A 26,664-nucleotide genomic window follows, 5' to 3' on the forward strand; every position below is an offset into this window, starting at 1 on the left:
TTAAAAAATTCTACTATTCATATTATTTTGGAAGTCAGCTTTTTATTTAGAAAGCTAAATAAAACTTCAGTTTAATAACACTTCCAAATAGAAAGCAAAGCTATACTGTTTTTAGCAAGACTGCAATCCTAACAATGCAAATTCCAAAAACATAAAAGCTTCTTCCTTTTACTTTCATACATAAGAAAGTAAAACATATAAAGACATTTAAAAAAAGAGAGAAAAAAAGGAAAAGGGGATTTATTAGCTTGTTCTACAACAGATTGTTAATAATATTTTTTAATATAGTTGGTTGATGAGGTCATTATCCTTAAGGATGAGCATGAAGACTAGCTGTAAGAAGTTGCATCTCATTTCCTCAAGGGTTTGTTGGACTGTTAATGTTCAACAGCTGCCCGTGTTTTGTCATTCAATGTGTCGGTCGCAGTTTACTGTCACCAAGTAAATCAGATCAGAAGTGGGCAGAGACAAACGGGCCAGACAGCCAAAGAGTTAGTGCTTTTTATCTAAACCTGATTCAATGCAATAAACAAAGCACAAGATTTTACTCTTTCTCAGTATGTCAAGCTTTCTAGTATTAATACAGATAGCATCTCTTTCCACTTGTACTTACTGAACAGTATTTGCTATTATAAATAAGCTGCTATTGGGCTTATTTAACTTTGTAAAAAGGTTTGCCAGTCTTGGTTAAAATTGAATGAAAAGTGCTATTGCCACCAGTACACCAAGATGAGTAATTATTTTGTCTGTAACAATACTGGATTTGTTTGCCTAGTCTTCTCAGCAGAGCTTAAAAGTACTGCATACTTGAAAAACTGCTCTAGAAAGTTGAAATCCTAAGCTTGCTTCCCTTCTTAATCTTTTCATGGTAAAAGCACTTCAAAAAGGCTTACCAATCAAGAGCCACTAAGAACTTGGCCTTGGAACACGAGCTCTCCGATACACAACATCAACTACTACAGGTGAGGAAAAAACACACCAGAAGGATGAAGGATGAATAAAGTTGCCGACTATTTTAAGACAAAATCAATATGGCCATCCTGTGAGCTGAGGCTGTATAGTTGTCCCTATGATTGCCTAATTCTCAGTCAATTGCCTTTCTGGCAGAGGACAAAGCAACACTGGATATTGCACAGGTCATGCCAGGTTGTAATGGAACATTAACAAGGTCCATAATTGAGATGTCACACAGAAATACTGAAAGACAAACTTGTTCACTAATATTTATTTTATCCCTGGTGGCTGAAGCTAGCTTCCTAGTTTAGTCATTCAGAAAGAAAGAAAATGAGAAGGGGTATTTGTTTTGCTGTTTCACATTAAATTCACATTTTAAAAGTATTCTGAGGAAAAAGATTTAGTTTCCTTTCAATAATTCATCTGACAGTTAATAAGCGTTTTCCAGATAAGCTTATATTATCTATATTCATGAAAGCAGTACATCTTGTTCATAGCATTTCAGACAAGTAGTACTACATAATACCACAAAGATTTACCATATATGTAAAAAGGACATAACTTTTATTATACCCTTCCACAGGGATCTACAAGCATCCTCTACTTAAATTCTTCCACTGGTTAGAGCAGAAGATTGGTAGTTACGATCACTGGTTTCATTTCCCAGTTTGTCATCAATTCATTGTGTGACCAGAGCCATTTGTTTGCAGAGGGCAAAGAAATAATCTCATGTTATCATAAATTAGAATTCCATGTTAACCTTCCTTTCACACATCACAATACACTCTGCCTACTCTACGTTCTCAAACTGTAAGAACACCACGTGCAACTACCCTTATGTTCATCTTGCACACTGAAAATTACTGACACGTATTAATCACAATTTGCTACAAAAGAATCAGCGAAAATATAATCTTTATCCTGCAAAAGGCTATTCTCTCAATTATCAGCATCTACAAGCCTGTAAGGATTACCAAAAGTATGAACAATCCAGAACACAACAAAACGACGGTGAAACCATATGCCAACAAAGAGAAACAAAAGAGTGATCTGAAAGGTGCCTATGGCATGCACTTCCAAACAAAAAGGCAGCAGATAAAACACAAGACAGATTGAAGAAGTGATGGGTTTGGTCTTTCAGCATCCTTCACTCTTTTTGGAAGGGGAGAAAAGAAGGTTATTTTTTAAGATTGCTTGGTATACACATACATTCCATTTTTACCTTTCCATTTTTGCATTTGCTTTAAAGAAACAGAAAGGATGTAGAAGAGAAGTTAAAATACTCCCAGGGATAAGTCCATACACATAGTTCAGTTTCTCTCTGTTTAAGCAGAGAGTTGTTAGATTTCCAAGATTGGTTCCATCAAGACAGCCAACCTCCTGCTAGCTTGTTTCTAAGCATGCCAATTTAATATTGGAAGGCGACCTTCTGTAACTCAGAAAAGGCACTGTGGAATTTCAGGAGATTATAGTACACCACTGGAATCTTCCGAGTTTATAAAAAAAAGTCTAATATGTAAATCAAAGACTTCTTCTCACCCACGTAACAGAAGCTGCAGCTAGCTTGTTTTGAAGTAAGTGGCTTCAGCAAAGTGACTCTGAACAAAAAAATGTCTCCAGATGGTTCTAGTGAAATACCATCTGAGCGTTATTATCAGGGAGATTATTCAATTTGCATTTTGACAATATCCATGCATGTTTGGCACATTGAAAATCTGCTGAAAAATAATGCCTCGCTGTTTCTATTTGAAAACATTAAGTTATGGTGTATACCCTCAGCAAAGGTTAGCCACTTAAGTTAAAAACTTAGTGAGTAAAGAAAGCAGCAACCTCCAGGGAAGGGCAGATAGTACAGAGAACAATACAGGGGTCCATTACCTCCTGTCTGTACAGCTAGTTTTAATGGAGCTCTTAGCTGAGCTGCAACAATGACAAGTGCCGCAGAGAAAAAGCCTTTAATGCAATTTAATCAGGGCAACATACTAACAGTCACTTTACTAGGAGATGCTATTGTTAATAGTGAAATCAAACACGAAGGAGGGAAGGGTAATATTTCTGCAGGAACTAGCAATAACCTAAATTGGCAATGATGGGAAACAATATCTTCTGAGCAACATTGATTAACTGAGATTAAAACGATACTGTAGAATTACAGCTCCTTTTTGAATGAGAACAGATAACACAAGTTAATTACTGTAGGAGACGAGGAGAAAGCTGAGCAGTATGCTAATCATCGCCACACAAAACCAGAAAAATCACCTCTCTCTCAATAAGGTTTTTCTCATCCACCTCTGAGACACTGCACCACATCCTCTGTAACTTACCTGAGGGCAGCAGCATGGTAAGTGTCAACATAATCTGAAATGAAGAGCTCTCGATTCTTGATAACTGGGTCTGTAATAACAAGCTCTCGTCCAGAGTCTGCCAGAAAGCAAGAACACAAACAAAAAACCACCAACACATTAGCTGTAATCTGAAAGCAGCTACCATTGCTATTTTGCAGGTGTTTTTTTACAGGTCAAAGGTTGAGGATGTTTCTTAGATACACACTCCTCACTGTTAAGATGACAAACATTCAGATTGTTTACATGACCTGTGAGGTATGGAAATAACGCGATACTCATTTTTACACATGAACTCTCCCTTGCCACATCTAAAGAACTGCTGAAGGCAAAGAGCTTTTAGGGGTAGTGGATGACACTTCTTACCCACTGACCACTAGACGTGGTCACTCCTGGGTAAAAGGAACTAAGGAAAATTAATTTATCACTGACTTCTGGTTTCCAGGTTAAGGTTTTGGTTATTTTGCATATTTAACCTAAAATCTTCAACAAAATCTTGACAGTACTAACTGCTTAGTGCTCTGACTTTGAGATTGATATTCATGTTTAAATACAGAAAATTCTCAGTGTTAATGAAAAGCTGGAAGACAACTTTTCCTATGACTTCTTTATAATACCTTTGAAGAACACACAAAAATACTTCTCCACACGCACAAGAGTGTGACACAAAAAAGCAGCCACGTTATCAAAATGCTCACTTTTTGACACTGTGCCTATAATCCCATAGTTAAAAGTTTCAAATAAATTAGTACGGGAAAGGTTAGATTTGTGCAGCTTTTGCTAAAAGCACACACAAAATGTCCTTAATGCCTGCACAAAGGAGAACGTATGCTCAACTTTGTACTGTCAATGCACCAAAAAGTTGCTGTGTTCCATATTTCAAGCATCAACTTTAATCATCACGATTCACCTTGGAGTATCTTCAGAATTTTAACAGTTGCCTCAAGGAAATTTCCTGGTAAGAATAGAAGCAAATGTTATGTTTCCCCTAGAGGCAAGAGATAACTGACACTAGAATACATACTAAAGTTTCTTCTGCTTCTATTAAACCCAAGATCACACTTGTTTTTGCAAAGAGAAAAGGGGGAAGTTCAGCTACGAGTGCTTCAATTACATACTTAATGCAACATTAATCACAGTGAGTATTCATATGTGCAAGGTAGCATGAATGTAAAAAACCGTAGTTTTCGTGATGCTATGGGAGAATCACAAAAACCAGAAGAGATTCACAATTTCTTCAGACAAGTTGGTCTTCAGCCAGTTAGATATTAGTACGCTGTCCAGAAGGCCTACAAAGGATCCAGTGTTATTTTTCTTTTCTCTTCTCTCAGGTATAGCATTAGTATAATACAGCACAGTATTTAAATCATACCTGAAATGTATCTGATTATAGCTATGGTTACAGGACATACACTAGTTAGAACAAACAAGTCAGGTAAGAAACACTATCATCCATCTTCTAATGTATTGTTTTCATCAACAGTCCTTGCTTCATATGCCTATGCAAAAGTATTCTTGCTTTCTGGGCTGTTAAAACTTAAAATTCAGAGTACAAGTAAAGAAGGCCTTACTCTACAGAGCCTAACTTACCATTCTCATTGTGTCTGTCCTGAACCAAATGCTGATAGACTGAATCTGGGACTTCAGACTGGCGATAGTACCATTTGACATTCATAAGGAGGTGGTCCCGTTTACTCTGAAAAAGAAGGTCTAAAGGCATTACTAAAAAGGAAATCCAACCACATCTGACACAATCTTCTAAAGTATAAAATTTGTTTTCACACTGAAGAAAACCTGAGGTAAGACCCAAAAGGAAGGAAAATATATTTCTATGACAATGAAACAAGGGCAATGTGCTAATGACAGATTGACTTCAAACTAGACAAAGGCAACAAGAACCTACTGCATCATCATGCATTGTATCTCTATATATCTGACCAGCAAATACTAATCTATTCACTCAAAAAGAACTAACCCAGGAAAAGAAGAGGCAGGGATCAGAAACGGATTGAAATTTTTGGCCTCATCTTAGTCTGCTAATTTCCACAAACAAGAAGTATTAATGGCCAAACACAGAAAAAAGAATACCAATAGTAACATAATTCAAAGCAGCCATTCTTAACAGTTGTAACCAACAGATACCAGCTTTTTTTCCCCCCGAGGACACATGGCTCCAGACATAATTGTAGATATTCTTTATTACACCCCTTTACACAAAAGAATAGGATGCTGCACGTCAATCCCAGTAATTATAGACTCTGACTGCTCATGTACCTCACAAAACCAAAAGCAAAATTTACATGAAACTATCTTCCTCAAGGGCTCTTTTTTCATTTGAGAATCCAGCTACCAGTTTGTACCTTCTTAGAAGGAAACTGAAGCATAAACACCACTTAAAAGAGTTTTTAGATCAACTTATTACAGACTCTCTGCTTCAGTTTATCTTTGAAACCCTTGGTAGTCAATTCCTTCTACGGCTCCAAAACACTTGAAGAAACAGAAGGCGGCCTAAAGGGAAATTAACATTCTTTTGGCATGAGGCAACTGCAAGCACCATTTGTTTTTTCTGGACTACAGTTCTCTAGACCCTTCTAAGACTGCTCTTAAAACATTTACATTTAAAATTTAAATCACAGGTTACTGGACCAGAAAGTTCTTATCGTCTCTCCTGTTCGCATCAGCCTAGTTGTTACAGCAATTTCCACCCTTTCTGCTTAATAAAAAACATTAAAATCTTTCCATTAAATGCACTTGAAGCCTTTGATTAAAACCACATGTAATACCACAAAAAAACTGCTAGTGGCAGCATTGTGCCAGAAAAAAGTGTTAACTAATCCACTACTACCACGTGGGCTCTGTACCGAGTGCCTCAAAAAACATTCAAGAACATACTAAGCATACTTCTGCTGTACAGGAGAAACCTGAACCTACTTTTTAAAAAGGAAAAAAAAAAGAAAAAGAAAAAAAAAAAAAACAAAAAAACCCCACCAAACCAAAAAACACCCCACCACATTTGCGAAGACAACAAGCTTGTCTAATGCATGAAAAAACTCAAAAGGACAAAGCCTGAGAGGCAACACTGATTTCTGCTGCCTGCTGTTCAAAAAATGTGGTTGCAGACTTTTCTGTTCTCCTGAAATAAAGTTCTGTGCATCACAGGCTTTATGAATAGTCCCTCTGAGTTCTGAAGTAAAAAAAAAAAAAACCAAAACAAAACAGGTAAATGGTCTGTTACCCTCTTACTAAGAGTTCATAAATTCTCTCAGTGCTAACAAGAACTGCATGCAACAATGATGGGAAACATTAACCCAGCATCTCTCTGCAAATTCTCTTTGCATTTCTTACTCAAGAGGAGAAAGTACCCCTCTTGTGTTACACAAAGCCCTGAAAGCACATTCAGAAAGCATCGCTTCGCGGCACGAAAACTACTCACACTTACACATACGGACAGTTTACAACAACCATCAAAAGCTAATACTTGGATTTTCTTGGTTTGTGCCACTGAAGTCAGGTGTCTTTCAAATAATACAACACTCCACAGAGCACTGTAAAGGAGGCATAAGTACCTATGTATATGCAACCATGAAGGAGGGCTACGAAACACAGAATTGAATTTTGCTGGTGGCGGTGTTTTTGAATAGCAAATTACATCGGGGGGAAGAGAAGGACTAGAAATCTCCTCTGTGGTCTGCCAGGGGTGGTGCTTACAAATGCTGATCTACAAACCAAATCATCAAAAGTCTGAACAGCAACTGGTAGCCAATGGAGAGATCTGAGAAAAGGTAACAAGTTACTGTATCTTGGTAAAAAGAAGAGCTAGTCACAGAGAGGACGAAGGTGGCAAATGATGAATGAATGGATACAACCTCATATGTAACCTTACAGCGATTCTGCTACGAGGGGACAGTTTTGCAAAAAGAAGCCTGGAAGTGTACAAATTTTGTGTGAAGGTATATCCTTTACGTATGCATACATTAAGATTATGTTACAATAAAAGGGAGGGATCAAAACTGTCAAATGTTTTCATTGCCTTGGCATCACACAGAGCTGCGAGATGGGAGGTCACAGCTTTATTTTGAATTAGGCCAAGACCGAAAAGGACACAGTGATGCAATCACTTCACTTCCCTGTCTCAGTTACTTATTATATCATAGAATGGCACAGGGCTTTTAGCAGCACGGGGATGAGACTATGGTCAACACTTACAAAGCAAGCATTATGATACACTCGGATAGAAGAAATTTGTGGTTGGAAGTGAGGTTTTTCCACTTCCTGGCATAAGGGACCACCTCATTCTCCCCCTTCCTCCCACAAGACCCTCCCAGTTTGCCGTTCAGTCAATGCAAAGAGAACTTTTTGCTTATTGCTATGTCTCCTGTAAGCTTCACTGCAAACGCCCAAGTTGCCCAATATGCATTAATAAAATGGAATAACAGGGGATTACACAAAATCTTATTAGGAATATTCACACATTAACACACAATGAAGGCAGGCAATATATTTACTGTGTTTTGCAGTATTTTATCACCTCATCACTCAAAAATTCCATACTCTAGGAAAGCATAACATCTACATACAGTCTGGAGCTTTTTGCTAGTTCAAGCATTTTCATTTGATGGGATGGTACTCATTTCCCAATTTGAAACTTTGTTCTCAGACTCACAGAATGCCTTAGTTGTTCCCCTCGCTGTGTTTTATTCCAAATGTTAGCAGTTATTCTGCACAGTGAAAGAGAACAACAACATTTCGTCCCCTGAAATCAGATTCACAATCAGGAAGAACACGGCGAACGAGAATGAATTTCAGGAGGCTGGCTGAACTTAAGAAGTTTTCAGGGAAATGATGAATTGCCCTACACTGCAACCTGCCAACATGAATGGTATTGACTTCTTTAGGTTGATGATGTAGTTGTGAGGCATTGTCGGGGGGGAGATTACAATGAAAAAGAAATTCCAGGGGTTTTCATAACACAGAAAAATGGCTTTTCTTTCATTACACTTCAGAAATGAAAATAACGTATCTTTAAAAACTACAGAGAAAAAAATGATGAAGGTAGAATTAGAACCAAAACAGATGATAAAAACAATAGACAATCAATCTAAATGGTGTGTATAAGCATAGATTTGAAGCCATGGCATACACCAACTTTCTATGCTTTTAACTTCTAAAAACTAAATTTTATGAAATAGGCCTTTTAAATTAATTATAAATGACAGGAAAAGATGAACATGGCCAACATACCTATCTTTAAAAATTATCAGACACATTATGTATCTTTCGAAACAGAAAGAACCACATGCTCCACAAAGCTGACTGCTCTTTGTCATTTGAATCACAGAATGCATGCATATGGCATGACTCAATGCCTCCATATATGAGGAACACAGCAACAAAAATATCTTTTACAACTGACATATGCAACTGACTTTTTACAGAAAAAAGTACCTGGACAATGCTGCAACTAAAAATACGCTGACATACTAATAAGCTGCTATTTGTGCTCTGCTGATAGCGGATGGGTTTCGGTTGTGGGTTATTTGGTTTGGGTTTGCGTTTTTTGGGGGGTGGGATTGGATCTCCTTCCTAAATACCTCTTTTTACCATGATTGCTGCTTTTTGTCCAATTAGTTTAAAAGCTTCATCTTGAAAAGTATCTTCTGTATCTACTCTCCACCATGCACGATTTTGTGGGGTTTAACCTGAAGTTTCAACCTCCCTAAAAATACAAAACGTCTGTCTTGTTTTTCACATTTACATCCTTCATTCACAGAAATTCCTAGACATGCCATTTTGTCAGCCAACTTCCTAAATACGTATGTCATTTACAGAGCAGACTATACTCAGAGGTGTCAAGGTGCCAACTTCTGTGGTAGACTATTTATTTCAGAACCATGTGCACACAAAAGAAATGTCCCCTAGTTCATAAAGTGTTACTTTTTTTTTTTTTTACACCTTTACATATGAAAAGCTGCAGATAGTCATATGCCAAATTCAGACTTGCAGCAATCACAGCAATGGCAAATGCTTTAAAGTGTCTTTCTGTCAGCTCAAAAAAGACTCCTTCTGCTACAAAACTCCGTTCTACCCTGAAATGAAAATATTGTCTTGCTGCAGTACTCAAAAAGCACTCATTTGGGGGTTGTTTGGTTGCTGCTGTTTTAGTTTTTGTTCCTTTTAAAAAACATGAATCAGTTTTGGACATTCAACAAGAATTAGATAAAATCTGTAAATGGATTAAAGCATCCCAGTTCACAAGCATCTGGTCAACTTCTATTTAAAAATGAGCCTCTCCCTTAAAAGGGAGAAAAACCAATCTTGCCCGTTCTTTTTAAAAGTATGAATGTACTGATTTCCACAGCATTTGTGACAATTCCAAGGTGCCAGTTTTCTTTTAGAATACACTTGAAAACAGAGTTACTGCACATTACAATTCATATCTTAAGAGATTCCACATTCTCTGCCCAGGGTTATGACTAACCAAATTGTGCAAATGATCACAGATGTCCTGCAGATTCTCTCAGAGGGATTTAAGCAGTATCCTTCATTACATGCCCTATTTAGATACCATGTTAAATCACAACTAGCTTTGGAAACAATATACCAAATGCTGGAGATGACAGATGGGCATGCTGGAGTCAGTGAATAGTAGCTATTTCAAAGAAACAAACAGCAAAACAGAAACAAGAAAAAGAACATCTTTCCTTTCAAATATATTTTCAACAATGAAATTTTTTGATCAGAAAAAAATAATCACGTGATTAATTCTAAGCTACCAAATTATTTGTATTATTTTAACAAAATGGTAATGACTTTAACAGTCACTCCGCTGTTCAGAATAAACATCTTGTGCATTGCAGCATAGATGCTCTGGCCTCACAAAGCCAGTTTTCAAGTAGACATCATTTTTTAACACTACAAATTAACCCAACCCTTTGGGGCACTGTTTGTCTCCCACAAATCATTGTTTCACACAAACAGTTCTAATTATGCTCCATGACACAGTATTAGCCTGACTCCAATACAAGTGGTAGATTTGACTTGCTCCACTTGCTGTGCCCCAGCCCTCCCTGGCCCTTCCCCTGCCATGTTGAATTGCTACCCATATTTCCAGTCCTACTGTAGAAGTATTTTTACAGTTACTCAATTTTGACATTTACTTCAAATATTCAAAGGAGGGAAAAAGAAAAATAAAGGCCACTCAGATCAGATCCCCTGGGGGAAAAAAAAACAAAAAAAGCAGAGGGGGGACACAAATGAAACTATCTGGCAATCAGGAGCTAAAGAGATACAGCAAGGATCATTTTTCCTCCCACTCTGCAATAGCACATGCAATTTCAAGTTCTCAGGATATCTTTTTGTAGGCTGTTTTCTAATTAAATAAGAAATCTGATCAGCTGTTTGTAAGCCAAGAAAACCCAGCTTGGAAATAGAGATTAATACTACAAATGAATGTTATTTTTGCAGCTTGATTATTTAATTCAGATGCATGCATATTAACACATAATTACTTCTTGCAAACACAGAAGCATTGTCAAAAGTAAGGGCTATCAGTATTTGGCAAGAAATAAAAAATAAGAGCACTAAATACGGCAATGTGCGGTTTAATCCTCTCTACCCCTCAAATACAACAACGCAAGAAGGCAGCCCTTTTGGTTCCTGTCCTCTTAACCTGAACCAACACAAAGACTGCAACCTTTAAACCTGCTAGTGTTATCTAATGACTATTCCATCTACAAGAGCTTTTCTAATAGAAACATGCCTTGATGGCTTATCTCAGTGCACAAGGCAGGCCACAAAGAACCGTCGGCTTGATTGAGCGCAGTAATGGAAGGCAGGAAATGAGAAGCCTTGGTTAAGCCGCGGATAATCGATCAGTGTATTCAGTGAAGTGTGAGCTGAGCTGGGAATAAGCTGCCTGGGGTATCAAATATTGCTGTTTCCAGGGTAAAGTTCCATTTCTGTGATCTATGTAGGGGAAAGCATAATTTATTGACAAAACAATATAGGATTTTTTCACAATGTCTTGCTCTTGACATTTTGTAATTGTTTACAGCAAGAATTCCTCTTGTGTCCCTTTTATTCACAAGTTTAACAAATGAAACTCCTTTTGGAATTCATGAAGTCACCTCAGCATACTGGAAATTAATTCAGTCTTGTGCACAAATAACTCGGAGATGTAAAACAAGCATCACACTCACCTTCCCCTGAATTTCAGACTTCCACACTTAGATGCATATGCACATGAACACTCATACACCTTCAGGGATGCACCTGTCCTGAAGACTATACAAGAAACGCAGTCCTTTTGCTCAGAGCCACTCTGATTTGTTGATAATATTATTTGGTCTACATCTCTACTACAGTTTCTACAAAGTTTAAAGCAAAACTGTTTGCAAACAACACCAAACATTATATAGTATAGACAGGAGTTGCTTCCTACATAAGGAGAAGGGAAAGCGTACAAGTCCCATAAACATACCTGTAAATCTCAGCTACATACATACTGATATACACACATGCAAATATAAAACAACAATCTGTTTGCCTACACCTTTAAACAATTGCAAAACATGGCCAAAATTAGTCTTAAATCGTGACTCATCTGCAAGGTTGTGTTTTGTGCCTTGTGGGGAGATGGCCAGATAGCCAAAACCTTAGAATCCAGCTATCAAGGCTCAAGCCTTTTTAGAAACACTAGATGATATGCTACTTATCCGCATGTTAATTCATAGTAGCTGCCATATGTTGTCTCCTAGTGTGGGTGGTTTGGCATTATAGTTGCTAGACTGTCTTAAAAAAATACAGTCTTCAGATCACCAGAAGAACTGTACTATCAAAACTTGCTACACTGTCATTTTATGAACACTAGATGTTCTGGTGGGATCGCTATTATAGTCACAAGGCAAGAACTCTACAGCATGTATGACAGACAAAGAATAATTATGGTAACTGAGAACTAGGGAAAGATCCATCAGCAACTGCAATAAATAGCACTAAGACACTGCATGAACCTTAGTGAATTTAACAGTAAAGTCTGCCTCATAACAATACAGGTTAGCACTGAATTTCATTCTGCTTCAACTAGAAGTGCTTCTAAGACAAATCTCAACAAATTGAGCTATCTGAATGCATTTTTCTCTCTTCCCTCTGTCTGCTCCTCATAGCTGTCTTCCCTTCCACACTTCTACAAAAATCAACTAATACGGAGTAAATGTTACCTACCAGCTCTTATTTTTATTTAGCGTCACTCATAAATCTTCCCTTTCCCTCAATTTCTGCTTTGCAGCTGTTCAAAACATCCTGAAATAATTAAGCCAAAAATCAGCCCCAGTCACCCAAGAGTTGATATGCTCTAATTCAAAGGTGTAAGCAGTATGTAGAACCAGCTTCATCAGCAGACCTTCCCAGTAAAATCAGCATGCTGGGTTAGTTCTTTGTCTGTTGCAGACACCTCAACTGCTCACTCACCGAAGTAGGGAAGTGCTTGCAGATTTAGAGGTTACAACTCCATTTGGGTCTTTAGGTGGGAGGTGTTACACATTAGCACCTCACTACTTAGCCAAATATCACTCCATAAAAGTGGCATCAATAAAGAAGAGAGCTCTGCACTCCTAAAATTGCACTTCAGAGATAAGAGAAGCTTCATTCTCAAAGAGCTAGTAACCCCCAGCTAGAATCAGATTCGGACAAATTTCAGACACCTCTATTCCTTTCTTCTGCTACTATTTTCTCACTGATTTCAAACCCAGGTCCCCCAATTATTTGCTTCCAAATGAACTGCCAAGGGGTGCATGTCAGCAATTCCCCTTGACACAGAGGCACTGACATTGATTATGCTGAATGCCAACAACAGGATATCAATCTGTGAATTAGGCATCATACCGAAGAAAAAGGAAACACAAGAAACAAATGAAAATACTGTTACACAAATAGTCATTCCTTTCCAAGACCTAAGCCCGTATGGAACAATAGCTTTAATATGACACTTGCCACGAGCCAAATAAAAGTTAAGCCTGTCTTTCTTGAGTCTTGAAAAAAAATTCTAAGCAGCCAGCTGAAATGGAGTGTTCAGGCGTTACCAATTTTCTTAAATAATAGGTAATTATTTAAAATCTTATTCTTTGACAGTGTGTCTTAAAGGCACAGGGCCATTAAAATTTAACAAGAAGCCTCCTGCTTTCTACTGAGACTGAAGAAAAAAAGAGAAGTATGTAAAAATTCTAGTGTATAAATTACTGGCCCAAGTTAGTTACAGAATGACATACTTACATATGTACAAAAGAGAGTATGTGCAATTTTATAAAAATAAGTGCAAACTAGAACGGATTAAAACTAAGACTACACGGGTTACTTGAAAATGGAGGGCATTAGCCATCTGCCAAAGTAGAACAGCTTGCAATCCACTGCAACTTCTAACCAGCCCTTCATACCCAGCGCTCTGTAGACTCCTCTCAGTATCAAAAAAGCATCCATCTTTTTTCATTGGAATTCCACTCATATTCACGCCCCAGAAAATGTGATCAATCAGCAACTGACATCATAATCTCTGTTTTTAAGAAGATTACAAAAGAGCTCAATTGGGACCAAACAAGAAACTACTCTATGCAGTCTTTGCCCAAGTTATTTGTGTTTTCTACTCAAATTCCCAAGGCAACTTCCTCCTTACATACAACACTCAAAATTAATCCCATCTTCCCTACTTTGAGCGGGCAGTGACACAGAAACAGAGGATCAGAAACAGGACCCTTACATCCCACAATACATCAAATATCAGGTATTAAATATATATTCATTCATAGCAATTTAACTTTTGAACAATCCAGAAAACAGAATTGAGCACAGCCTCATCCAAGTTTTCAAGGAGAAAAAGAACATTATTCATTTCAGGTAATGACCATAAGAGATTTCTGTATTTAAAACAAACTGTAGTATTTATTCCATAAACTTTTCAGCTTTACTAGAAACAAAGCTGCTTACTGCAGCAAAAACTAGCAAGTCACCCGTTTCCTATCAGTGAAATACACTTAAGTACGACAATACCCTTAAAATTTCAGTGCAATTCTAAATGACAAAAGATAATTTCATCTTGTAAAAAAAGCAGTTATGCTTAAAAACTGACTGGCTTAAAATAAAACTATCATAAGATCTTTCATTAAGGTTATGGGTCATTGCTTACTACCTCATTTAATCCCTTTGTGGTATCTTTCTGCTCCGTTTCCCTTTTATGTTCTTTGAATCCCATCTGTGGTTCATGGTGTCAGTTATGCTGAGCAAAAGCATAAAGTAACCACACTATTATGGTGTACAACTACCCACGAACAAGCCTGTTTAATTATAGCTGTCAGGACTAGAAGACAGTGTGTCCACCCGTTTCCCCCCCCCCCACCGTCCCCCCAAAGCTTCTGTGGCACAAAAAGCTTTTCCCAACTGACTGTTCCCTTCTTGCGCAAAATAAGCAGCTGCCTACACCAGTGGATCCAAATCAGTTACGTGTGTATTTCTCTCACGAAACCTGTGCAGATAAACTTTGTGCTGCCTCCATGAAGGCCCAAGAAGAAAGCAGAGTACAGATGCGCACCATAGCTGTGGACAGTCAGCTGGGTCCATCCAGGCTTACTATTTTTGTTTTAGCAAGCCCCATCTCCACGCAATACCCACATAACATTGCGTTGTGCTCGTGCTGAAGATTCTTCACAACACATCAAGCTACTGCATTTCTATATGCGCATATATACGGTACCCTCAGCTCTATTGTACAAAAATCACAGATGAAGCAGTGGAGATGCCGCATCTTGGCTATTATTTCTGCAAGTATCATAAAAGCCCTATACGAAAGACACAAACAGGAGTGAGAATTCATTAAGAGGCTGTAATTAAAATCACTACGAGAGAAAGCAATAAGCACTATTTTTGATCACAGCATCTCTGTTCACGTTTGCTGCTTCTACGAACTCCACTTTGATTACAGATTATGCCTCTCCCACAGAAGCAAATTTGGTAGCAAGCTGCTGACACAGTATTGATAGCGACCCTCCTTAACACATGGGCTTATTAGCATTTCTATTGCTGCACTGCATACGACACACATTGTACATCAAATACACTCTGTGTCAAGCATAATAAGCAAACAGTTACCTAACAACTAATGGTATTACAAATGCATTTAACTAATCATTGAATATATGCTCTGGTAATTAAATTCCATTAAGGTTTTTTAAGCATTATCCCAAAGAAACACAACACTGAAATGAAGATACCATTCAGACTATGCCTGACATTTGCCATTAAATGTCATTTATAGTATATAGCTCAAATCTAATTGCTGGGCACCACCAGCCGCAGTATTTATCACTTCTATTAAAACAAGCAGCACACAGTGGTGGGACTATTTGAAGCCATCATATACAGTTTAAATAGATTTCTCACTTTTTAAATACCAAGAGGCCACATTTTCTTTAACATCTCACTAAGGGGTTTGCCTTTGAACAAAGAGATACCAAGAGCTAAAGGATAAAACAATCAGGAGACAGTTTGCTCTGCAAACCCAGCACAGAGTTTTAACAGTCATTGCCTAATACTCAGGGGAATTTTATGACAGCAAAAATTAAAGCACCTCTGCAAACTGGCCTGCTTTGCTAGCAAGCTGGGTTTTAAAATTACAAAAAGGAAAAAAAAAAATAAAGACTGATCAGCCATATCCTGTGACTTGGCTATTTCACCACATAAGCAAATGCTGTTCCTATGAGGAAACAAAGTATATTTGGAAAACAAATGCCTGGAACATAAATGTTTCCCTGTGCAGCTTCTCAGAGGATGTAAGCATTAGGTTATGAAATGGTCAGTTACTTAAATGTTTATGTCCTCTAAGAAGCTGCACCTAACATGCTGTGTTATAGAAAAAGCTAGCATTTTAAACCAGGGGGAAAAAACAAACAAACAAACCCAGAAACAGTTTTCTACACACGTGCTTCATATAATAGGGTGTTCAGCCTGGCTGATAAACAGGGTCATTACATAGCCTTAGTAAAAATAATACTGTCAGTAATTAACATGAAACAAACCAGAGCAGCTAATCAAGAAAACAAAACAGCAGTCTTAAAAATATGTGAAGTTGTAGAAGATATAACTGTATCTTACTGTGCAGGGAATTTCTAATACAGATTGTTGCTGTCTGCCACAATATCAATAGCTAGAATTAGCAACACTAGACTTTGTATCTTTTCTTTGTATTTATATGTAAATCAGTACTAAATAAATATACCCCAAACCAGGACCACAAGCTGCAATCTAATCTAAACCTGTAGATTGGAAAGATGGCCTCCATTCATCTGGAAATAGCTAGATATTGAAAATGCTAAAATAGAAATAACTACGCTGGAGAATAAAATGAATGCATTTACCTGCCATAAAAGAAAAATGCTCAACAGAAAAGTTGGGCGAGGTACAAAGAAGAAAAAAAATAAACCTTTTCTCAGGCACTGAAAGTCATGTGTGAACATACAGAAAACTAAGATGAACCATAAGAAAAGGAGTTCTGAAACAGATACATAGTTTTTAAACATACGGTACGCATATCAGAGACACCATCTGCACTCTCACTTGAATTAAGATTAAAGTGAATACAGACAGCCAAGCTAATATACAATTCTAAGGCTAAACATTTGTCTTGGGCTATAGAACCGTCACAGCACTACAACTCTAACAAATGAAGCTACTAATAGGTTCCATTTTAAAAAGTCAAGGTGTTAATTCAGTCAGAGATCCAAAAGTAGAATGCTTTGAGACCAACTCGTAGTTCCATAAACCATTCAGTCCTCTTGTAGAATTCAAATTAATTTACTTTATTACTAGAGGCATTGGATGGAACCCATCTTTGCCAGATTCAAATGCTCTTGATTCAGAAATCATCACGTACTGTTATTGAAAGTTTATACCTTTCCCACTGTTCTGGGCACAAGGATTTATACGAAGCGTATCATCATAGCCAATTTTTTTTACAGACTTATTGAAAACAACAGGACACCTGATTAAGAATTCTGTGTGAAACCATTACCTATAATTGCAGAAACTGGCAGAGTACCTTACAAAAAAAGAAAGAAATTTCATAAATCAAACCAAAACACCCTAACCAAGTGTTACTAAAACTTAAGGAAATCTGCGTAAAACCTTATTTGACTGTTTTAGAGATAGCTCATTATTTAGATGGGTTTCCTTTTACTAAATACAATCTTCTCAGCATGACTTAAAAGATTGTTTTTAAAATCACCATGAACTTAGTTCTGCAAACTGCTTACCAGGAGCCTCACTTGGGGAAAAAAGTGTTAAGAGACTACGTAATAAAATTAGATGCTCTCCCTCTCTTTGACACATACGTTAGAGGGAAAAGCCTACTCAAGTCAGTATTGAAGCACATATTTGAGAAGCTTGTGCAATTATCTAGAGTTCTGGCCACATCATCTCTCTGACTGCTGCTTGTCACAAGCTCATGTATGTGACTGCACAGGCCTGCGTAGGGCACAGACCATGTGCTCTAACACTTTGAAAGTTCCAAGGATGCTGCCAGCCTGGAAGGGATCTCTCCTATATCACTTGGAACTGGAGAGGAGAAATAAAATTTAAAAAAAAAAAAAAAAAAAAAAAAAAGAGTCCTAGCTCACTGTGAGCCTGACTCTAAAAGGTATGGAGCTACCTGAGTATTTATTACCTTAGAAAAGTGAAATAAAATATTCATGCACTGGCACAAGCGACACTGACAAATCCATTTTCCAATACTTGAACTAATGTAAACTATAGAACTTGTCCTACAAGTGCTTTCCAATGAGTACAGTAATAAATGAATCTTTAATATAATGCAATATTAGCTCAAATTTAAATATTTACTATGCAGTTAGCATATTTCAAATGCAGGCATGCTCCAGATACTCTCCCAGCTGTTTATTTTCCTGGCCCAATGTCTTTACTGACAAATAGCACCCTTGGTTTAATCACCTCTCTCAAATCATCTCTTTTGAGCGTCAAAAGGCAGATATTAAACACCAACTACAGCTACTGTATTAGCCCCCTTCGGCATTAAGAGCAGTCAACATGTGGGGAACGGAACACATTCAATAAGGACATACCCTTCCTAATCCGAAGTGAAGATTATGCAGTACACTTACACCAAGTAGCAGGTTACACTGGAAGACTGCAGAGAGCATCATGACAGCTGCAGTTTCCAGATGAAAGATTTATGATGATATTTTACCACAGTTAATGGAATTTTGCACTTCAGAGTGTGAAGTTTTTAGCTTAAAGGCCCAAACTACCTCAAAACTCAAACAGCTTATATTGAAAGAATGTTCTGAGGGCTCAGAAAAGCACATAGAAACAGCGTCTGAAATCAGTATACGATTTTCAGATATTTTCTTACAAATTTCCCTCAGCTAATGCAGGGAAGCCTTCAATCACAGTCCATACTGGCGATCATAATCTTCTTTGATCATGAGCACAGCACGGGGAGTGAAAATTCCTAGGTTTATGAACAATTTTGTAATACAAATATGCGAAACACTGCAACACATCAGAACCAGAAAACTAACATCAAATAATAGCTTCCTTTTTTGAAAATGTATTTCTCAATCTTTTCAGCAACAGACATGCTGAAAAACATCCAAGGGAATACCTTTCTGCAGATTTCTTGACAAACATTGCATACATTGTGTGATATTACACATTACGGACCTTCTGCCTCACTAGGTCTTAAGGTTCAGACATATCAAAGTACCCAAGTGCCTCTTTTTTTTTTTTTTTTTGAAACATGAAGAATGTGAAAGCACATACTGAAGCTAGTCCTTGTTAGCAGACCCATTTTCATCTCTTTAAACTCAAAGAGAGCGATTCCCTTGAAAACCGTCACAGCATTTTCACAATCCCTAAAGAGGAAGTTCAACAGCCTTAGGTCACTAATCATAACTACAGTAGATATAGAGCATAAATTATGTCTTTCTATTTCACAGTAGTGAATCATGTATATTCTTTTATCTTATTTACTTGATTCTTTCTTTCTATAAATCGAATATTCTAGACATGTTTGTAGCCAGTAGGGTGTAAACAGCTGCAACTCCTTTCTCTAAAGTAATGTTCCAAGCATTAATGTTCCATCTCCTTTCCCTTCTGCAAGGTTATGTGTAAGCCTCATCTTAACCATTCCCTCTCATATTCTTTTTCTATATACAACAAACATTCAGATGCCACATTTATTGCTCTTTCTACTGCACGGTTACTTGTAAACAAACTGGTGAAGAATCTTGTCCATATACGCAAGCACTGTTGTGTAGATGAAGTTGCGTATATTTTATACTGCAGCTACTCTAGCCTTTCTTGGATACTTAATGCATTTCATAAAAATGCATATTATGCTGAGTTATAAACGTAGGATACAGGCTTCCTAGGATGTTCATTCACTATAAAGCATTAGCTTTCCCAGCAAAATTAGGACATGGAGCATAAGAGCAAGTGCAAGCACTTTGGTGGTGGTAGGCTATTTGAAAAAAGCCCCTCTGAATCAGATATCCACTGGAATTCTCCAACTGCAAACCACAGCAGAAGGGATGAATCTTTTTTCCCCACAGTCATCAGTATGAGACATGGCCACCAACAGCACCTTTAAAATTCAGTGGTGTAAGGAACTAAACTGATTATTTGACCTGCCAAAATCCTCACACTGACTGTGACTAGCAACAAATCCATTTCATTGAAATCTCAACTCTAAAAGAAAACACACAGCTTTGCACAAATACTTGGGTATGAAATCTAGACAAGCAAGACCCCAAAAGTTCAACAACCCTAGTGATATGTCTGATGTAAAAGGAAAGGAATTTGTCAATAAAACAACCTTCTTTACGGCTCGTCAAATCTTATTTACAATGTCCTAGACTAGAGTCTGCTGCATTGGTCGTACAGGCTGATTCCAACACTTGTCCCAGCAAAGATCCTATATGCATCCTAAGACTCAGACATTACGTCCACCCAGGGTTTTACAGCAAAACTACAACTGTCATATTTTGTGTTAAAACTCCAAGAACTTCCAAAGAGCTCCATGACATTAGGCTCAATTTAGGGTGCCTCTTTCATCTCTCTCCGCTCTTCCGGTATTTCTAAGATGTCTACTGACCTGAAGAAGTAAAGAATCAACCAGAGCCGTGAAGATTCACTTATCCAGACAACTGCAAAACGGGTTAAGAAAATAATAGAAAGCATACTGATAACCAGAAGAGATACACGTATCTCTACAATTGTGCTGTTCCAGCTTTATACATAAACAGCAAATTAGTAAAGAAGATTGATTTGACAACAGAATGTATCTGGAAAGGTTAAGAACCTCCCTTCCAATCTTGCTACCTATAATTAGACTTTTTGAACCCAGGATGCTTAAAACACACCATCTCTTAAGTAACAAAGTAAGTACTTGACACACCACACAGTGAAAAGAAAATTCCTTTTACTGTTCATAAAATGCAAACCATGCATGGAATTTTGGTTCAGCAAACTGTAAGCTGTCAAATAGGTTAATCACAGGAGGTGCCTCTGCACCTTCTCTTCAGTATCAGGAAATGGGAAAAAGAGATATTGCCACATGTCGCTCAAGTCAATAGATCACGTACTACTACAGCTCATGTTTCAATTGAACTTTATAATACTATGCTTAACTACAGATGACCACCTTTTAGAGAGCACGCTGTAAATTGCTGCGAAGGCATTCCCATCATTTGATTAAAAAAGGTCAAGGCTTCGTCAAGACTCATCTCAAGAAATCCACAGCAAATCACAGCTACAGGAATACAATCCACCTCAAGAGGCCCAGTCCATTACTCCATTTACCAGTCTGCAAAAGCGCAGAGTAAGTCCCCTCTCATCATCACAATCTCTTGCAAAAATGGCAAATGCCGAAAAATACTTATTTTCATAGCCTCACTCTTAGACCTTTGTTTTTGAGAAGGATCCTTACATTTAGATGGATTTCTGCTTCAAATTTTATGAAGTAATTACAACTGGTATTTTGCTATTTTAAAAAGGATGTTTTACAATTAAGAAAGGGAAACACACTTTGTTGTTTTATACAGCATTCCTTACATGAGGTATATTAACAATACATACAGGTGGATTGAACAAGAATTGCTTTACAGAACAATACAGCTTATATATTTTCCAAAAGGAAAAAGTTCTAATAAGGTTTAAAATTTACTTAGTACAAGTTTGTTTGTTTTAATAATTTTGCATTGCTTTTAACCTTAAAATGTGCCAAGAAACAAGACACTGAAAGGAGTAAGATTTTAAAAACCCACAGAAGTTCTGCTTAGAAAGCAGAGCAGGATATTTATGCACTACTAATTTAATTAAAGAGTTATTTTCCTTTTAAATACCCTCTAATGGCCCAAAACGAACTCAGGCTGATTTAAAATCAATCACTTTAATCAAAATTACAAGTTCAAATTCTCCATGGAGCAGTGTTCAGTGACTACAGAGTCAAAAACGCACATCCATCACATGCCTACTTTTTACTTGCTCCAAGTCCCAAGCAGGGAAAAGAATCTGTTATCTCATTTACACAAAATGTGAATTTCAGGCTCAGGTAGACAGGCAGCTAGCCAGCCCCTAAGCCCCATTTATGTTCTCTAAACAGGCCCTCGGTAGCACACAGACCTCATGCTTGCCTTCTGTAGAAAGAAAAAAAGAATTTGCAGAAGATCTGAAACTCTTTTAGACAGTCACAAGGTGGAGCTGACTTGAAGCATTTTCCTAAGTGGCTCAATCAGTCTCTCTGCTGTATAAAAAGGGGAGATGTATTGCCTCTCCTGCCACTCAAACACAGAACACATCCCAGGTATTCAAAGAGCATCTATACTATTTTCCCTTCCACATGCCAGCATTTTCGTACCTCTCACCAGCAGCCTGCTAGAACAGACAACTCTCCTAGCATTTTTTAATCTATACAAAATCAACACGTTTTGACACAGTCTGATGTACTAACCTCAGATTTACTGAAGACAGACCAAATAATCACTCGCCTTCAAGAACATACTTGCTCTACACAACGATCACACAGCAAGACTAGGGGTAGTACACGGAAACGACACATCAGCAGCGATAATCAAGAAAACTGACATTTCAGAACATACACCAGTTGCCCAGTGCCTATCACGTTATCAAGTGCTTCATAGTAAAGAGGAACAATGGCTGATCTTTACAGATAAAGACAACTGCTACCTGCTCGAGCAGCAGCACAACAGAAAGGCAAGAAATACTTGCAAGGCAAGCTACCCCTAACTGAAGATGCACGCGCATGTGTGCCAATAACCTAATAAATGTCCCCAAGTCTTGGCATGGTAAGGAAACTAGGGAAAACAGAAAGAAAGAGTCCAACCAACTCAATATGGAGCAGGGAAGGAGGAACAGAGATTTCTGATTACACTTATGGATCTACAAATTCAGGTGGAGAGATTTCTCTACCAAGAGTGCCAACATTGCAGACACTTGCCACCTCCCACCTTCGACCATGCACTGTTTTTCTAGAGCCCCCATGACAAAAACTTTAGTTAGGCAGTCTCAGTGATGTTCTCCGTAACCAAAGTGACACTACAACTCAATGGCACTTTCTCCAATGTAGCTGGAAAAAATCAAAGGTGTCTATTTTACATATTATGCATTACTCTCTTCTGCCCATGTTTTATTTTTAAGCATCCAGATAGGACTAAGCTTAGGAAGATGCTTGCACATCTAAGCTGCCCTTAACCATACCTACACTATAGCTGTTCCAACAGTTTCACAGCTATGGTAACACAACACGGAAACACAACTCCCCACTGAAGTCATGGCTAGCACAGATACCATTTTGGGTAGCTGGCAGTGGGATGTTTATTATGTGCTACATCTCCACATGCTACACTGAGCATTTTATTTTCACAAGAGCATTATCACTACCTTGAAGAACGATATGAAGCACATCAGTGAGGTTGTCCTTTCCCAGCAAAAGACAAGCAAGCAAATGGTGAGGGATAGGACACACACTAAAATTTAGTGACCACAGCGACATTTCGCATTCCTTAAGGAAAAGGATTTTGAAAGCAGGAAAACAAATTTCTTTAATGAATTATCTTCACCAGCTTACGAAGCATAACAATGTGTCTTTGGAGACTTAGCACAGACACAAGGAATCTGACAGTGCTCAAGTACCCCCAAATGACCAGAGAGAAAATTTCAACTTCAATAATCCTAAAGGTCAGAAGCATTATTAAACATGACAGATGTCCTCACTATTCAACACTAGAGGACATGGCTAAATTTATTCTAACTCCATTTTCTCTTGCTACATGTAAAGCAGCTAATGTGCCATTTAATACATTTTTTCCCTAAAAGCTAGAAATAACAATCTTTTTTCTCCATATTTTCAAGTTGACACTTACTGATTTATTTAGCAGTCAATTATCTCAGTGCCAGGTGTAGGAAATAGCTAGGTTTACTTTGGGTAACTAGGAGGAAACGAGACAGTAGAGAAGTAAAAAAAAAAAAAAAAAAAAAAGAAAAAGGTGCTAAAGACTATGCTACCATGACAAAGGGCCTAACAAAACTGAAAATATGGGCAAGTCAAATATACAGAGGCATGTTAATAAATTCTATGGTTCCTGTATCTACAATCAAGCCATTGCTATTAAACGTGTTCTCACATACAAATTATTAGTCACACATGTCCCTCTTGATAACACAGTATGGGAAAAGCAATCTCTATTATACTCCACAACCATGAGTGGTATATTCTTGTTTTTCCCTGTTTGCTCAATATCTGTTTCCATCCTTGGCTCAGACAGATGGGAGGGGGTGGGGGGGGGGTGGGGGGGGTGTTGTTTACGGAATTTGTATCAATTGTGCTTCCTGCTTTCCTTTTCATAAAATTAGGAAAAGTGACGCAATAGCAATTTTGCAAAATTAACATGGGATTTCACATTCGGTCCTATTTTTGTCCCCCCTGCAATTCTTAAAATTCCCTTTTCAGTTCTATACGGAAGTTGGCTCTCAAAATAAAACAGTTTTACAATGAACGGGAGCAATTTTCTGATTTAAAACAAGCTGACAAGCATCATCAGCTCACATTAAGGTACTGTCCGCCATGTTATCTCTTTTGGAGTGTATATATAACGTGGTGCACACACACACAGACAAGCATCTCGCCACCGGCAGCAGTGCAAGATGTTCCAACAGCTCTGCTGTTACACGAAGGGCTTCAGCAGCTACTCGCTGGAGCCAGTGAAAGAGCTCACAGAGCCTTTGTTGGGGGTGAATCCTCAATAGCCTCCAGCCAGGCTTTCATTTTTCATGTGGCAAGAAGCCAGCAATGAAAAGTCCAATTGCTGGTCTTCTCGATGCCCACTGGTACAAAACCAAACAGGGTAATCGCATAGGGGGGGGGGGGGGGGGGAAAAAAACAAAAAAAAAAAAACAAAAAAACCCCCACACAAACCCCAACAAAACCCAACTGTCAATTATTCTGTGGTGTGGGGTTTTTGGGTTTGTTTGGTTTGGGGGGGGGGGGGGGGGTGGATGGGTATCCCCCAGATGTAGCCCCTAAGTTCTAAGGTCTGGATTTCAATTGTAAAGATCTAGGCCATATGGAGGGGAATGGAGGAAGAGCTGGAGTTGAGCCCTAAAATACATACATATAATCTTAACTTCCAGCTGTTTAATCCTTATTCTTAACAACCCTACCATCTGTTTTATTTAAACCCCCAAATATGAATATTCTCTCCCTTTCTAAAAGGCAATGATGCAATTGTGACATAACATTGCAGCTCTGTATTAATTAAATTAGTTGCATTGGCGCATTACACTGTCAAAGCTACTCAGAAAAACAAAACAAAAAAAACCCCACAAAAATGCTAAGCATTCTTTACTTGACGAATTAATGCCACTGATGAAATTGCAGATCTCTGCCAGCATCAACCATGTCTGAATACAGCATCTTCACACAGCCCTGTGCACTTTGGGAATGCAAGATATGCTGGTTTAGCTACTTCAGAATGGATAGTTTCTGCTCCTGCCTTCAGAGGATATAAAACAAAACAAAAAGAATGTTGCTATATTTTTCAACCAAGTTCAGTGAAACTCCAATACCCATAAATCCACTAAGCAGCCTCATTCCTCTTTCTTCAATTCTGAACTCTCATCTGAAAGACATTTCAAATACCTTGCTAATTTAACACACCGAAAGCAAGCAAGTCAACTCAGCACTTGAAGAACAGTCTGTTACTACAAAAAGATTTTTTTTTTCATGTATGTGACAAGACCAAACCCTACTGTGTACCACAGCTTAATATCTGTATGAAACTTCAAAGTGTCATCTGGGCAAAAGTTTAAAAAAAAAAAAAACAACACACCAAACAAACCTACAGAGAAGCATTGTAAAAAGGAAGGGAATTATCAAAATGGATTCATATGCATCTGAAATGATTTTAATAGAAAATGCCCAGCAAATCTCCCCGCACTGCTGACAAATCACCAGCTGAGGTAAATCCCAGGTAATGAAACATTGTAAGAAAGGCTCTATTTAATAATTTAGCCCCTGTCAAGGAGTTTGTATTGATTCTTGTTTTCAGCACAGGGAGAGAATGTTATCTTCAGCCTTACGGCTCAATGACAGCATCAGTGAATTTAATCACTGTGCAGCTCTTGCCATGCAATCCTTAAACTGTCACCTCTGATTCTTCATCATTCCTTGCTACTTCGTTCAAAGCCCCCTATACCCACATTTTCACACTAATCTCCCACCCCACACGTGCCCCACTGTAATCACAGCAGCATTTCCATCTGCTTCACATTAGACATAAAAGCCGATCTCATTTGCAGACTAAATTTTTTATTTTAAATAATTCAGCACTCCTTCAAATGTCTCATTCGTCTACCTCTTATTAGCAAGTCTGCTCTGCACCTTAACAGCAAACTTAGCCATGCTGAAGGCAGGATTGAGCAATCATGGGACAGCAGTTCTAGCAAAGGTTTTGAGTAGAAAGAAAATCTTTCAGCCTTTTCTTGGCTGTAGAAGGGGAGATGAATCTGGAGAAGCAAGAATCTATATTAATCAGCATTTTTTCCAGACCAAAAAGGAAAGGTCATGCTGCCTCATAACTGGCCAGGAAAAATTAGCCACAAATTAATTCAGCTGCAGTTCAGGAACAGAACATCAATTCATCTACAAAACAGAATGAGGCTTTTAAATACATAAACGCTTGTGGCTACAGAAACCTCACCCAGATATTTGCATTCAAAAACACCAGCTCCTGTAAAAGTGCAGAGAATAACAGATGTAATTTTAACATGTTTGCTAAAATGCAAGGCTGTA

At 37.9% G+C, this 26,664-nt stretch overlaps 1 protein-coding gene across 5 annotated transcripts in view; it reads right to left on the minus strand.

Annotated features, from left to right (window-relative positions):
- The window catches only part of RERE (arginine-glutamic acid dipeptide repeats), a 257,136-nt gene that overhangs the window by 120,395 nt on the left and 110,077 nt on the right, over positions 1-26,664 (minus strand). For all 5 annotated transcript variants that reach the window (XM_052791717.1, XM_052791716.1, XM_052791713.1 and 2 more), the window contains exons 4-5: positions 4,887-4,992; positions 3,279-3,375 (exon numbers count right to left, since the gene is read on the minus strand). In XM_052791717.1, coding sequence (XP_052647677.1) covers positions 3,279-3,375; positions 4,887-4,992 — 203 coding nt within the window. The remainder of the gene's footprint in view (positions 1-3,278; positions 3,376-4,886; positions 4,993-26,664) is intronic.

The sequence above is a fragment of the Harpia harpyja genome, chromosome 7, assembly GCF_026419915.1.
Source record: "Harpia harpyja isolate bHarHar1 chromosome 7, bHarHar1 primary haplotype, whole genome shotgun sequence".
Taxonomy (NCBI): Eukaryota; Metazoa; Chordata; class Aves; order Accipitriformes; family Accipitridae; genus Harpia; species Harpia harpyja.